Source organism: Gymnoscopelus microlampas (assembly GCF_963454915.1).
Source record: "Gymnoscopelus microlampas genome assembly, chromosome: 4".
NCBI classification, from domain to species: domain Eukaryota; kingdom Metazoa; phylum Chordata; class Actinopteri; order Myctophiformes; family Myctophidae; genus Gymnoscopelus; species Gymnoscopelus microlampas.
In genome coordinates, this window is record NC_139941.1 from 56,130,484 (window position 1) to 56,146,605 (window position 16,122).

Genomic DNA, 16,122 nt, shown 5'->3' on the forward strand with positions numbered 1-16,122 from the left:
CACACACACACACACACACACACACACACACACACACACACACACACACACACACACACACACACACACACACACACACACACACACACACACACACACACACATTGTTAGCCTCTGTCAGGAGGGGGGGCAATATTTTGTCACAAGGGGGATGGGAGGGGGACACACACAAAAACTATGGAACTCTGACTGGTATTATACACTATGGAATTGGAAATAATAGAGCATATTCACATGGCGGCCATTTTGTCATTTTGCATTGAAGAAACGGGGTGGCATTTCATGAACTTAATAATAAAATGGCCGCCGTGTGAATATGGTCTTCAGAGACCACACCCCCTTGTCACCCTGCATAATAATACATATGTGCAGAGTAGACCAGTGGAGTGGAGAGCATTTTATTTGGGTTTTCTCTTCTGAAGTGACCAGATATTTACGGGTCCATTTGGTTCCATTTGTACACTCTCAGAGTTATGGGGGTCCTTGCAAATAAAACATTTGAGAACCACTAGTAGGACTCCTAATGTGTCATATATAGTGTCGTAGTAAATCAGAGCCAAACATATTCTGAAGAAGACCCAGAGACTTGACATTCAGTAACTGGGTCTTATGATTAAAATAAGAACATTATAATGGTCTGTAAATGAAGAATTTGCCACGGACACATTTGTCTGTGTACGGACATATTAATGACCCCTGGGTTAGACATAAGGTGCATAAGGTACAGTATGTACATGAGGTTAGACATAAGGTGCATAAGGTACAGTATGTACATGAGGTTAGACATAAGGTGCATAAGGTACAGTATGTACATAAGGAGACATAAGGTTCATAAGCAGCAGCTATATACATGATTCTGTGCAATAATCCACACTGTCGTCTTTCTGGAAACAGATGATGCAACATCATATCTTTAATCTGATTGGCTGATTCTTCTAAACTACAGAACGGACCCTCCTTCATTCTCTTTCAGACTCCAGAACTTCTCTTAAGGTAAACATGTGTTTATTCTGATCTGTTTATTCTCATCTGTAATATAATAGAGTATATTTATATTGTTATATTTATATTATTAAAACATACAGTATATTTATACTTTTATACCTACATTCTAAATAGTGTTATTATTTATAATAACATTGGTAAGCGGTAGCTCAGCCTCAAGGCCCGAACCAACAGGCTTTGGATCAATTATTTTACACTGTGCAACCTGACTTATACACACTAATCACACTCACACACACACACACACACACGCACATGCGCGCGCGCACATACACACACACACACACACACACACACACACACACACACACACACACACACACACACACACACACACACACACACACACACACACACACACACACACACACACGATTTTAGCCTCTGTCAGGAGGAGGGGGGGCAAGATTTTCTCCCGGTGGGGAGGGGGTGGACACAAAAACAATGGAACGCTGACTGGTATTATTTTACACCATGAAATTGGAAATAATAGTTTCTTTCTTTCTTTCTTTCTTTCTTGTGTTTCTCTTCAAAAGAATCAGAATCATCTTTATTGTCACATCTGCATAAGGTACAGTATGTACATGAGGTTAGACATAAGGTGCATAAGGCACAGTATGTACATAAGGAGACATAAGGTTCATAAGCAGCAGCTATATACATGATTATGTGCAATAATCCAGACTGTCGTCTTTCTGGAAACAGATGATGCAACATCATATCTTTAATCTGATTGGCTGATTCTTCTAAACTACAGAACGGACCCTCCTTCATTCTCTTTCAGACTCCAGAACTTCTCTTGAGGTAAACATGTGTTTATTCTGATCTGTTAATTCTGATCTGTAATATAATAGAGTATATTTATATTGTTATATTTATATTTATATTGTTATATTTATATTATTAAAACATACAGTATATTTATATTGTTATACACACATTCTATGTATCTTTTGATAAATGCAATATGTATCTATATTGTTTTTTTGTGTCTTATTACTCATTAAGCAGATCAAAGGCCCCAGGGCAGCCTGACATAGATCAAAGGCCCCATGCCTTCTAGCAGGGCAGCCTGACATATTTGACCTTTCCAACATCTTGTTATATATAATACAGTACATGTATATTTATGTTTATATTATTAAACATATATTGTTATACATACTTTAACTTTTGATAAATTAAATCTATATTATTATTATTATTAATATAAATAAACATTGTCTGTTGATTATATACTGAATAAAATATTTAACCTTTAACCTCCTATCATGTCTCATCTGAAAACTTTTAAATAATTAGAACATTATACTTCTATAAACATATTTCTGTCTTTATTTCTTTATTTCTTTCATTCTAACTATGTTTTTCTTCAAAATTCACAACCATCGTCTTCCCGGAAACAGATGATGTAACATCATATCTTTAATCTGATTGGCTGATATGTCGAAACTACATAATCCTTCATTCCTTCATTCTCTTTCAGACTCCAGAACTTCTCTTTCAGTAAACATCTGTTCATTCTGATCTGTTTATTCTCATCTATTAAATTCAGTTCAGTTTTGATCAGTGATGATGAAGATTACAGCCTCCCTCCTCATCCTCTCCTCTGTACTTCATGTCAAAGCGATCCCAGGAAGTAAGTATATTATTATATTTATGTTATTATATTAAAGATACTCTTATTATATAAAATACACATTCATAGATGTACTGTTGAAACTCTTAAAGGACTGTTGGCTGATTAGGTTCGGATATATTTGTGCCTCCTTGGCATGTCGGCAAAAACACACCGAGTCAGGATGCAGTTTACACAGCGAGGACTGTGGCTTTACTTCCAATCATAGGTAGCAGGTAATTGGCAGAGTTGTACAATGATGTGTGGTCTAGAAAAGTAAAGACATAAAATGGCAACAGGTTTGTACCAAAATATTAACACATCTCTGCAAAATATCAATCAATGTTATACCAAACAAAGAATAAACAGCAGAATATCAGTGTGATTACAGTTAAGCATCTTCATTAACACTGTACAGGAATAACTGCTTCAAAAGGTCTATAATGCTTCTCATTCAATTCACAAAACCAACAAATAGGCTGAGCCCAGGGCTGCCAACTTTCAGGAAAATCTAGGAGTGAGACTTTAGTGTCACATGCACGAGCGCCACACATGCACGAACGAGCAGGACAGTGCGCGCGTGTGCGAGATTATTTCGCGTTTTTTTGCGGTTATTCCCTTTTATTTCGCATTTTTTCGTGGTTATTCCCCTTTTATTTCCGTTTTTTATTACTTTAATTCGGTAAATTCGGTACAAAAAATGTACTCCATGAAGTGTAGATGTGTGGCAAAAAGGAAACGTTGCAGGGGGGGCTTTTTTAATTTTTTAAATAGCAGCTTAAGTATATAGCAGCTTAAGTAAGTTCTCACTATAAACCCCTTTGTTTCAGAGGACATAGACACTAATAACAAATATATTCAAATATACAAATATTCAATGCCAAGTTACTACTATTCTGTAATAGATACATGAATGCTCGCTGTTAACACTGCTATAATTATATCTGATATGCCTAACCAGCATTTGTTTATAACAATACTTGCACTTCTATGGTAGCCTAATAAAAAAAAATGAAAATGCATCTAAGGCTAAAAGCAGCTCCGAAGTGGTTGAGTTACAGGGTGATTAACATTAGAAACAGTAGAAAATCAGTACAAAGTATATTGTAAGTTTACGCAATATTGCTATGAAACTGGGCCTGAGTGGGCCTGGCCGAGTTTGTGCGGGGCAGAAACGCGCGCGGAGTGCGCGCAATTTTTTTTTACATTAATTAGTTATACGTGTATGTGGGAGGAACTAGGGGGGGAATAGTTATAGTATACCCTCCAAAAAAATCTAGAACACACCACTGCAAAAAAAAAACTAGTCTGCTTTGGATCTGATGGATAGGGTTCTGTGCAGACTGCAGTCTGCAGAAACACTTGGACCCCCTACCTGATCATAGTGTTGTCTGGTTGCTCCTGACATTATTATCAGAATGGCAGCAACTACTGTAAATCCTTTGATCTCTGTTGGCCGAAACATTCTCTATGTCCTCGTCTTCAATGCCTTTGGTTTTGGTCAACCCCCCCCCCCCCCCCCCCCCGCCCCAACTTGGAAGCAAGGAGGTTGTTTGTTTATAATTATTCACAACGTATCTTTGGATTTGATGATAACTCCCGTGATTGCGCTAGTTTGAGTCGTCTAAACACTTTCTGTTTCTTTTTCCTGGGTAGCTTTCACTGTTTTAAAACACTTGCTTAAATCTGCACACTTTGCAGCTTTTGCACAGATAGCTTTTGTATCCTCCAGTGGCGTCGTTAGGGGTGGGCTTCGGTGGCTATAGCCACCAATGTTTTGTCCAAAGCCACCAAAAAAAAAAAAAAAAAATTAAAAGTTTTCTTTTTTTTTTTTTAATTATATATCTATCACCCTAACCTAACCCTACCCCTAACCCTAAAACCGAAATAAGGTAACAAAAAACGGGGAAAAAAGCACCCTAATCCGCAAAATCCGCGAAAAAAATCGCGCGCGCGCGGGAGGAGGGGCACATGCACGCGCGTGCCCGTTGCCTGCGGGGCTAATCCCCCGACCTAGTAGAGATCTAGCGACGCGTCTGGTATCCTCTCATTATGTTTTTGAGCTCCTGATCACTTTCTTTCCCCAAATTCGACTTGTAAACAAGCCAGTGAATTTGTCCCAAAACACGCTCACCCCGGGGATATCCGGCGGGCTCGGTCGGCGAAAAAAACTGTGAGTGAGTGTGTTTTGGGGCTGCGTGTCGTCAATGCGAGGGAGTTTAAGGACGACGGTTCAACCGTCATTCTAAAACACCCTCACTCCGGTCTAATATGGCGGCCACGGTCTGCGAAAAAAAAGTGGGGCAGTGTGTTTAAGGACGAGCGTTCCGTTTTCCACCCGGTTGCCGTTTTGTTTTGGGTTTTTTTCTGAGAGGGGGAAAAAGCGTGAGAAGTGGCAAGTGTGGCGTGAGGCGTGAGAACAGGTTAAATTGCGTGATTCTCACTCTCAAAGGGTGAGAGAGGCTGATCCATCATCAAACGTTCACAGTACAAGTTATCAGACAAACAGCAATACAGCAAACTTAGGTTGATAATCAAACCAGGTAGGCTACAAGCATGAAATAATTACAACTAAGAACACACACACATCACTTACTAAACGTCAGCGACGCACAGAAATGCACCTCTCTGCAAGGAGTTGGTCTGTGGAGTGATGCTGAAAACTGAAGACTAACTGGATAACACAGCTGAGTCTACCTCTGATAATTAAACTAGCAGGTGTGTCTTAATTAGCTCTCATTAAGCAGATCAAAGGGCCCAGGGCAGCCTGACATAGATCAAAGGCTCCATGCCTTCTAGCAGGGCAGCCTGACATATTTGACCTTTCCAACACGTACTCTGGTTATATATAATGCATGTATATTTATGTTTATATTATTAAACACATATTGTTATACATACTTTAACTTTTGATGAATGAAATCTATATTGTTATTAATATAAATAAACATTATATCTGTTGATTATATACTTAATAACATACTGTTATATTGATATATCAAATATACATACAGTTTATTCATAGTGTTATTATTTATAATAACATTGGTAAGCGGTAGCTCAGCCTCAATTAAGGCCCGAACCAACAGGCTTTGGATCAATTATTTTACACTGTGCAACCTGACTTATGAGCAATACACTCTATTATTACACGGCTTGGTTGAATGCTCGATTCTGATTGGTCAGTCATCGGTCATTATTTCTGGATAATGACCGATGAGCTCTATAACGGACCGCTGTGTAATCAGAGACTCAGAACACCTGCTCATGTCAACCTGTGCTGCTTGGTTATATGCTTTATCCAACATGACAGCCATGTAAACAAACAAACAAACAATGTCATTTACAACTAAACGTTGCTCTCAAGAATGTTTTTGAAAACATTTGAAGTGAGAAATAGACGATGCAATAACCGAGAAGTCATTCTATTTGATCCACTGCGCTTCCTTGTTTATCGTGGCACAACAACGGGGGAATACCAAAACGCTCGCCCCAAAACACAGTCGCCCCGGGGCAAATCCGGCGGTATTACAGGCAAATCGGCAGTAAATAGAATGGGGGGCGAGTGTGTTTTGGGGCGAGTTTTTTTTCCATTTCGTCATTTGTTTTTGCGAGGCGAACTTGTCCGCCCAGCCCAATACTTATGGAATACTTTCATTGCCGTAAGCAAGGAAATACTTCGTTTTGTTGTTACTTTTGGGTAAATGTATTTATGTATTTATTAAGTAGCCGTGTAATAAACCACCTCGGCTGCGCCTCGGTGGTTAATCGCCCTGTCGGGCTTTAAATTTCAATAATGACTACCTCCCCATGCATTATCCCTTGCATAACACACACACACACACGCACGCACGCACGCACGCACGCACGCACACACACGCACACGCACACGACACGCACACACACACACACACACACACACACACACACACACACACACACACACACACACACATGCTGATTCTATTTACTCAAGCACTGTACTTAAGTACAATGTTTAGGTATTTTTACTTTACTGGAGTACCAATTTTCAGTATTTTATTATTTGAAAACTTTAGTTACTAGTTACTTTGTATATTTTGATTACAAAACATACACTTCAGCCCTATATACATTTAGACCATTAGAATATAGCAGATCTACAAGCGTCGTATGACGCATTGTGAGCTGTGATACTTTTACTTAAGTAAAAGATTAGAGTGCTTTTTCCACCACTGTATATTATATTACATTATATTATATAATGTTATGTTCACATCCTGAAATAAATCATTATGAATCTGTTTCATAATATTATAAAAACATTTAAATCTGTTGAATAAATGTTTGACAGGAAGATACTTCTAATATTCACCTTTAGAACCAAACATGACTGTTTAACATGATGATGATGGTGATGATGATGATGATGATGATGATGAAGAAGTTTGTTGTTGTATTTAATGTCATCTTTGTTGTATTTCCAGTGTTCCATGAGTACATTCAACTCATTGGCTGTTCAGACGCAGTTAAAGACTCATATAAAGAGGACATGGATGCACTGGATGGTGAAGTGATGGCGTACGCAGACTACAACAAAGGGAAGATGGTGTACCCTCTGCCTCCGTTTGCAGATCCATTCACCTCTGCAGGAGGTTATGGAAGAGCTGTGGCTGATCAGCACTACTGCAAAGAACAGCTGGACACCATTCTCACTGCCTTGAAGAAACCACCAGTGAAAGGTACATGAATACTATGAACACAATAGTTATTAACTAAAACGGTTGAATATATTTAACATGAATGAAAATGTTTAACCCATTCAATCCGGGAACACATATCTGTCATTTTAGATTTCTTTGACTGTTCAAAAATAGCAGATCTACAAGCTCATAGCACGACACCGAGTGCCGCGCTATGAGCTTGTACATCTGCTATATATATATTTTTGGATCTGTTAGGATTTAGAAGACATTTGTAGAATCCCCAGAAGCAAAGATTTGAGTTACAAATGTCCGCTTTAAAAGTAAATATAACTGCTCAAAGAAATGTAGGGAACACTTTGATCCCTTATTTATTTAGTTTTCATGAACTGTGTACATACTGCTAACACAAACTGCTCAAAAGAATTAAGGGATCAAAGTGTTCCCTTCATTATTTAGAGCAGTATATATTCAAAGATTTGCACAAACTTTCATGATTTTTCAAAAATAGCAGATCTACAAGCTCATATCGCGGCACCGATCGTGCCACACTGAGCTTGTATATTTGCTATTTTTGAATAGCCAAAGAAATGCAAAAATGACACTCAACTCAACTCAAATGTTATTTATAGAGCACATTACAATGACCAAGGCCAACCAAAGAGGCACAACACATCAAAAAACAACAATGTTACAGTTCATACAGTGCAAAAATACAAAATACAAGCAGCGATTAAAAATGCATAGCAGAACATAGTGAGGTAGAGACAATGGTTGTGATGTAACTGTTTAACTGTGTTCAAAGGCCAGGGAAAAGAAGTAGGTCTTAAATAGTGATTTATAAATGTCTATGGACTGAGAGGCTCTTATATTAAAAGGAAAGCTATTACAGAGCCTCGAGGCGGCCACAGTGAAGGCTCGGTCACCTCTAGACCTTTAGTTAGTCGACCTTAGGGGTCTTTGATGAGGTCATTGAGGAAAGGCGGGGCTAGCCCGTTACGTGCTTTAATTAGTTTTTTACAATGGTTCTTAATCACTTGTCCCATTCACCTGAAGACGCTCCCTCGTCTCTCACAGTGAGTTACAGTCAGTGTGTGGGCTGCTAGCAGTGGTGGAAAGTAACTGAGTAGATTTACTTAAGTACTGTACTTAAGTACATTTTTTAGGTATTTGTACTTTACTTGAGTCTTTCCAGTTTTCAATACTTTTACTTCTACTCCACTACATCTCTGATCCAAATATTGTACTTTTACTCCACTACATTTACTTTAAAACTTTAGTTACTAGTTACTTTGTAGATTCTGATTATTATTACAAAACATACATTAACCACTTAAGCCCTATATACATTTTGGCCATTTGAAAAATAGAAGATCTACAAGCTCACAATGCGTCGTGATGTGACACATTTTGAGCTTGCAGTGTGAGCTTGTAGATCTGCTATTTTCAAAGGATTTTCATACATTTTAAAACTTGAAATGGGACATTCTGCACAATGAGTACTTTTACTTTCGATACTTTAAGTATATTTTCATACCAATACTTTTGTACTTTCACTCAAGTACATTTGATTTCTGGACTTTTACTTGTAACAGAGTATTTCTATATTGCAGAATTTGAGTACTTTTTCCACCACGTGCTTCTAGTAGCCCCGCCTTCCTCCTATTACACACACACACACACACACACACGCGCGCGCACACGCACACACACACGCACACGCACACGCACACACACACAGACAGACAGACAGACAGACAGACAGACAGACGCACACGCACATGCACCTATTTTAGACTTTATTTTAGTGACATATTTGGCCAATAGGGGGCATTTAGCCTAGTGTTGATATTGTACAGATGATAATAAAACTGAACATTAATGACATTTTTAATTGTCTATTTCCAGATGGATATGTGTTCTATTCGGCTCACCGCTGTATGTTTAACTCCAGTGAGCTGAAGGACATACAGTACATATACACATGGAATTTTGATGGTGATGAGATCCTCAGGTGGGACAGTAGAGTAGATCAGTATGTTGGATACACTGAGCTTGGTTTGAAGAACGCAGAGCGCCTCAATAAAGATCCTACGCAACTGGCTTATAGGAGAGCAGAACGAGAGAGATTCTGCAAATACAACATTGAGATCTACTACCCCCGTGTTCTGAACAAGAGAGGTGAGCTGATCTCAGAGCAGCACTCAACACTCATCACCTCATAAACTATAACATGACATCATAATAAATAATTCTATTCAGAGATGATTAATGGTGTTAATATTGATGTGATAATGATTATAAAACATCCCTTGGTCTGGGCCGTAGCGTGGCGGCACAGGCACCCTAGGCTGCAATGCCAGCCTGACAGCGTGTCGCGGGTTCGACTCCCGTTCCCGACGACCTTTGCTGCATGTCACCCCCCATCTCTCTCCCCATTTCCTGTCAGCCTATTTTCACTATCCCTCTCTAAAAAAACATTCAATCCGGGGACGCATCTCTGTCATTTCAGATTTCTTTGGCTATTCAAAAATAGCAGATATACAAGCTCATAGCGCGGCACTGAGTGCCGCACTATGAGCTTGTAGATCTGCTATTTTAGAAAAATCGTGAACATTTGTGAAAACCTTTGAATGTATATATTTTAAAGGGAACATTTGTAACTCAAATCTTTGCTTCTGGGGGTCCCTGGAACAACATATATTTGCAAACATTCTCACGATTTAAAAAAATAGCTGATCTACAAGCTCAGAGCGCGGCACTCGGTGCCGCGCTATGAGCTTGTAGATCTGCTAGTTTTGAAAAGCCAAAGAAATCTAAAATGACACAGATGCGTTCCCGGATTGAATGGGTTAATATTCTGAGAAACATTTCAGATCCTCTTAAACACTAAAGTCTGATTTATACTGTATCCTAACACACTGTCACACAGTGGAAATAGCAGATCTACAAGCTCACAACATGTGGTGTCACCAAGGGGCCAGTTTGACATTTTTACATTGACTCTAATACTGAAGCTGTAGTTTCACTGTTCCCCTGCTGGTGCAAGAAAGAATATTCTGTCAATGTAAGCGGATGAGTTTTTGACGAACTTTAGACTTGATTTTCTTACCTTAATAAACATTGTTATAAATACTATATGCTTCCAGTCACTAGTTTAAAGTCTCCTTTCAATCATCATGATATGTGTTTTGCTAAATTATGGTCCCATTTATTTTAAAATTGACGATAAAGTAGGGTATGCTGTAGGATGGGCGGGATGATTTGATTGACAAGCTACACAGCCAATAGCATTCATTCCCCGCCCCCGCTCTTGATTGACAAGCTACCCAACCAATAGCATTCTTTAGGGATTGATTTCCGGTTCCTGTTCCCGGTTACTTTTTGGCATATATTAAAGATGGCGGATTTCAAATTCCAGAACAATCAGCTTCATTTTCGGTCTGTAGAAACCAGAGGTGTGGCCTTAGTCCATTCTCTTTAATAAGTCTATGGATGTCAACATCGTACACAGAGTATAAATGAAACATATAGATCTATTTCAGTGTGTTTTCACCTACATATAAAGACCTACCTAAAATAGAGTAATTCCCTTTAAAAAAAGAACCATGCAGGCGAAAACACACCTCTATACACTTCATTAAATTATATTGCTTGGTTTACTCTGTAACTCTGGGGTGTTTTAGGGAAGGTTCTGACAGCTTCCCTGTGTTAGCTGATCTGAGTGATGATAATGACATTTTCCTATGACTGGTATAATAATAATAATAAGGGTAATAATAAGGGTAATAATAATAATAATAATCATCTTTTTTAGGAGTGGAGCCCAAAGTGAGACTGAAGTCAGAGACTCCCCCTCGTCGTGGTGAACACACTCACATGCTGAGGTGCAGCAGCTACGACTTCTATCCTAAAGTGATCCTGGTGACCTGGTGGAGAGGTCAAGAACCTTTGACCTCTGGTCTCTCCTATGCCGATGTGTCTGATGGAGACTGGTACTACCAGTACCACTCCTACCTGGAGTACACACCCAGGTACACACCTAACAGACACCTATACATAGAAATACACACCTAATAGACACCTATACATATATTCTTTAAAAATAAAACAAGTGTTACTCACTTGCTGAAAATGGCCCATTGATTGGTAGGTTAATATTAAATCACGCAGACACACGCGTTCGTCGTGCACGCATGGCGAACGCACACAGAGACCCGCGCACGAGCGTGTTATACATGAATACACACAGAGGAATACGCTATTACGTGTGTATCTCGTTACTAAGTTTCTCCTGCCACTTACCATCCTATTTTTCCTGCATTGGGGAGGGAATAGTGGAATACACAATAAACACTAGAGCGGAGGAGAGCCCAGCGGGGCATTCACGCTCCTACACAAACATAGTCAAAAAGTTTTTTTTTCTCAAAAAAACTAAATATTAAAGACAGGGTGCCGTGGTTTTCAGTGATTTTTTCCCCCTCTAAAACATAATCATCAGGTATTATGGTTTTACTAGGAGGAAGATGTTTTTCAAAAAAAGTGTACCGAAAGTGTTAAAATTATGTTCTTATGTGGACACGCCTCCAGTTCATTAAGTATACCTAGTTCTCACCTTAGCACCTCCTCCACCACCTTAGCACCACCCACCTGTCCTAGTCCCTCCTCCTCCTCATGCCCACACCTGTTGTGTTATGATAATGAGGGGGGGGGGTATGTTTTTTATAGACACATGAAAAACGTGCAAAACCATGGCACCACCTCTTTAACAAAGATCAATGGATCAATGTGTTGAATCGCGGGGCGTTTCAGCGTGTAGATCGTCTACTTTCACAACCTGTCCTAATGTTAGTGCTAATTAACAGCTGCTCACTCACTGCCAGACCGGGCGGGGAGGAGGGGCCGCTTCAGCTCTGAGCAGATCCACATGGACACACATTCTACTTGAGGACACACGCACGTCATGATTATTTTAGGCAGAGAAAATATCAATATAAACTTATCTTATTGCATATAACGGCCTAATGCTATGGTGCCTAATTGTAGTGTGTGTGTGTGTGTGTGTGTGTGTGTGTGTGTGTGTGTGTGTGTGTGTGTGTGTGTGTGTGTGTGTGTGTGTGTGTGTGTGTGTGTGTGTTACAGATCAGGAGAGAAGGTCACATGCATGGTGGAACATCCCAGCCTGACCGCGCCTATCAAGATGGACTGGGGTCAGTTACTGTAATCTACTGTACTCTACTGTAATCTACTGTAATGTGTTACACTACACTCTGGTTTTAAGGGTTAAAGGATTATTCTCTATTTGTACCTGAAGGTATATTTGTTTTACATAAAGTAAAAACAGCACTCCATAAAAAAACAATACAAATACATGAAAACTTAAACTACTAAAAAGTAACCATTCTAATAAGAAGGTCATGACAGGAGCCTCACCTACTTAGAGCTTATAAGTGTCTTGTCTAGATGAGGTACATCATCTTTGTTTACTAATGGCTGCTCCCACATCCACATGTCTACTCTGTCTTATATCACATACTGTGTTTGGTTGTTGTCATATTATTGTCAGATGACTCTATGCCAGAGTCAGTGAAGAACAAGGTCTTTTAATCTACTGTAATAATATAATATCATATCATATCATATCATATCATATCATATCATATCATATCATATCATATCATTATTATAATATTATAATATTTGTGTTGACAGATTTCTCCATGCCAGAGTCAGTGAAGAACAAGGTGGCCATGGGAGCATCAGGTCTGGTTCTGGGTCTGGTCTTGTTCCTGTCTGGATTCATCTACTTCCAGTGGAAGAAACGAGGTGATTAGCATGTTTAATTAACATGTTGATTACATGTTTAATTAACATGTTTAATTAACATGCTTAATTAATTAGTATACTACCAGTGGAAGAAATGAGGTCAGATCAACAGAGGATCACATGACACGTGGAACCCTCACAGAAATGCAAACAAACAAACAAACAAACAAACAAACAAACATGTAAAGCCACAACCTAAACTGGTTTATATAGAGCACCGAAGTCCTGACGTCACTGCCAGTAGAGGGCGCATTCCGCAGGTTCATGGCTTTACCTTTTGTGTTGATATCCTCATTGGGGAATCTTAGATCGCTTCATATAAGAACTGTGTTCCAAAAATAAACACACCACCCTGGCGTTTTACTCATATGGATATGAAGCTTCGACTGAAGGTGTAAATGTACACATTTACCCAAAGAGTAACACAATATAAACACTAGAAACAGGTCAAACGACCCAAAGACTACATTTCCCAGACCGTTTGCAGTGTCCCTTTAACAGAGTCTGTCTGTCTGTCTGTCTGTCTGTCTGTCTGTCTGTCTGTCTGTCTGTGTGTTTTAACTGTCTCTCTTCTTCTATCAGGTCGTATTCTGGTGCCGACAACAACCAATGACGATCTTTAGACTCCTCCCACACACCCAGGTTCATTTCCTCTTTCTTTTTAATTCACTTTTATTTAAAATGTATAAAAGTGTATAAAATAGAACACATTCACAAAACAACATGCTGGTGTAAGAAGTGAAACAACTAGACTAGGATACTAATACAAACTACTGAATTAATTCACTTATTCAACTACTTTGAACATTGATTTTCAGAGATATAACTCATTTAATTTCTTATCATAATGAAGCTAATAATCAAATGTAATAATCAAACAATTTAAAGTTGTATCAGACGACACTGATGACAATGTGGTCAGATGTATTGATTCATCAATCAAATATTCATGAATCAAATATAAACATGTTTAACGAGGCACAATGGCGAGGCGCAGTGAGAGAGTCAGCATAACCTTGCATCACCAGACTTTACAATGATTCAGTTCATTGAATATAAGGGAAGGTTGTTCTAAAGTGTTAACATGTTCACACAGTTAATACATTCTGATTCTTATTGCTTTATTGTCTTTTCACAGAACACCTGGGTGTGTTTTCAGAGAAGCAGAGAGTCATCGCTGCCCCCTGGTGGAGAGAGGAGGACATATATGTTTGTCCAATCAGCTTTTAAATATTAATAGTCATAACAGCAGCACAATGATGACATCATCAAGCTTTTAAATAGTCATAACAGCAGCACAATGATGACATCATCAAGCTTTTAAATAGTCATAAAAGCAGCACAATGATGACATCATCAAGCTTTTAAATAGTCATAACAGCAGCACAATGATGACATCATCAAGCTTTTAAATAGTCATAAAAGCAGCACAATGATGACATCATCAAGCTTTTAAATAGTCATAACAGCAGCACAATGATGACATCATCAAGCTTTTAAATAGTCATAACAGCAGCACAATGATGACATCATCAAGTTTTTTCACAGATGTGTGTTTTAAACAAAATGCTAAGGATAATTAGTGTGGGGAGATTCATCAAATAACTGTTATAGTGTCTGTGGTCAGAAAACACAAACATAACATGTCAGTGACAACACTTGTACTGAGTTCTACACAAAGTGATAATCAATGAGGAGCCGGTCATTATTGAGAAATAAACCCAGACAGGATGATTAGACACGCTAGCAGAGGGTCTTTATCACCCTGAAGGGCTTTATTTCTCAATAATAACCTGCTCCCCATTGATTATCCTGCTTATTACACGGCTACGTAATAAAGAAATTAATCAATCGACCCAAAAGTAACAAAACAAAGGATTTCATTGCTTACGATAATGAAAGTATTCCATTAATTTATGCCAGGTGTGTCCAGTACAACACGCTCGCCTCAGAAAACAAGGGGAAGTGTTGATAAAATAGAATCAATATCTTTGATTAGACAACAGTCTGTTATTGAGTTCAGAGGTCATTAAGCAAAAGAAGACCGCTGAATTCAGTGAGTGACCAATCAGAATCAAGCATTCAACCAAGCCGTGTAATAAACTATATTAAAACGTTAAATAAACTAGACCATACCCGGTGAAGTGCGCAGGCGAAAGTATGCCCCCCTCCCCACATGTTGCCATGTTCGCCTATTGTTGTAAGCGGTTGAGGGGGAATATTGGTGGTAGTGTGTTTTTGCCGTTGGTTGTGAAAGTGCAGGTGGGTGTTGGGACGCGTTGTGAGCTTGTAGATCTGCTGTGTTCCAGGCAATGTATATGTGTGAAGGAGCTTCGGGTGGCCTTCTTTTCGTTGACCTTGTTGCTTGTATGTTGCGCTTTGTTTGGGCTTGTTTTCATAGACCTTGCTGCTTGTTTCTCACGCTAATAATAAGCTGAGATTTGTTTTAATATTGAAAAAAGGGCTTCGCAGTTGCGTTCAGATGGTAATGGGCAATGGCTGTGTGCAAAATTAGATCAATTTTGCTCCAGGCAGTGAGAAGAACCGGGCACACATTTTTGCTCTCAGAGGTTTGTGGAATTATAGGAGGATGTATTAATATCCGTCTGAATGGAAGTCAGTCAGCCATGTTTGTGAAAAAGGTTTTATTATTTTATAATTGACCATAAGTCATTTATTATGTAATAATTTATAATGTGTGATAATGAATGTGTTATGATCATTATGACATCACTGTTTCCCTGTGATGGGTGGACCTGGACCCTCTAGGGTGTTCTGAGGTGATGGGTGGACCTGAGCCCTCTAGGGTGGTCTGAGGTGATGGGTGGACCTGAGCCCTCTAGGGTGGTCTGAGGTGATGGGTGGACCCTCGTCCAACCAAATTAGACAATGGTCGGTTACCACAGTCTAGGAAATTAATGTGAAACACTGATGACATGCAATCATGTATATTAAGTAATGATTTATATGTAATCATGAGCAGGGGAGCAG

At 39.1% G+C, this 16,122-nt stretch overlaps 1 protein-coding gene across 1 annotated transcript in view; it reads left to right on the forward strand.

Annotated features, from left to right (window-relative positions):
* Positions 1 to 15,142, forward strand: part of LOC311043346 (H-2 class II histocompatibility antigen, E-S beta chain-like) — a 111,307-nt gene extending 96,165 nt beyond the window's left edge. Inside the window, exons 5-9 of the mRNA XM_084054560.1 lie at positions 11,123 to 11,339; positions 12,448 to 12,515; positions 13,018 to 13,131; positions 13,714 to 13,773; positions 14,270 to 15,142. Of these exons, the coding sequence (XP_083910686.1) occupies positions 11,123 to 11,339; positions 12,448 to 12,515; positions 13,018 to 13,131; positions 13,714 to 13,754 (440 nt within the window). The 3' untranslated portion in view covers positions 13,755 to 13,773; positions 14,270 to 15,142. The remainder of the gene's footprint in view (positions 1 to 11,122; positions 11,340 to 12,447; positions 12,516 to 13,017; positions 13,132 to 13,713; positions 13,774 to 14,269) is intronic.
* The last annotated feature ends 980 nt before the right edge of the window (positions 15,143 to 16,122 follow it).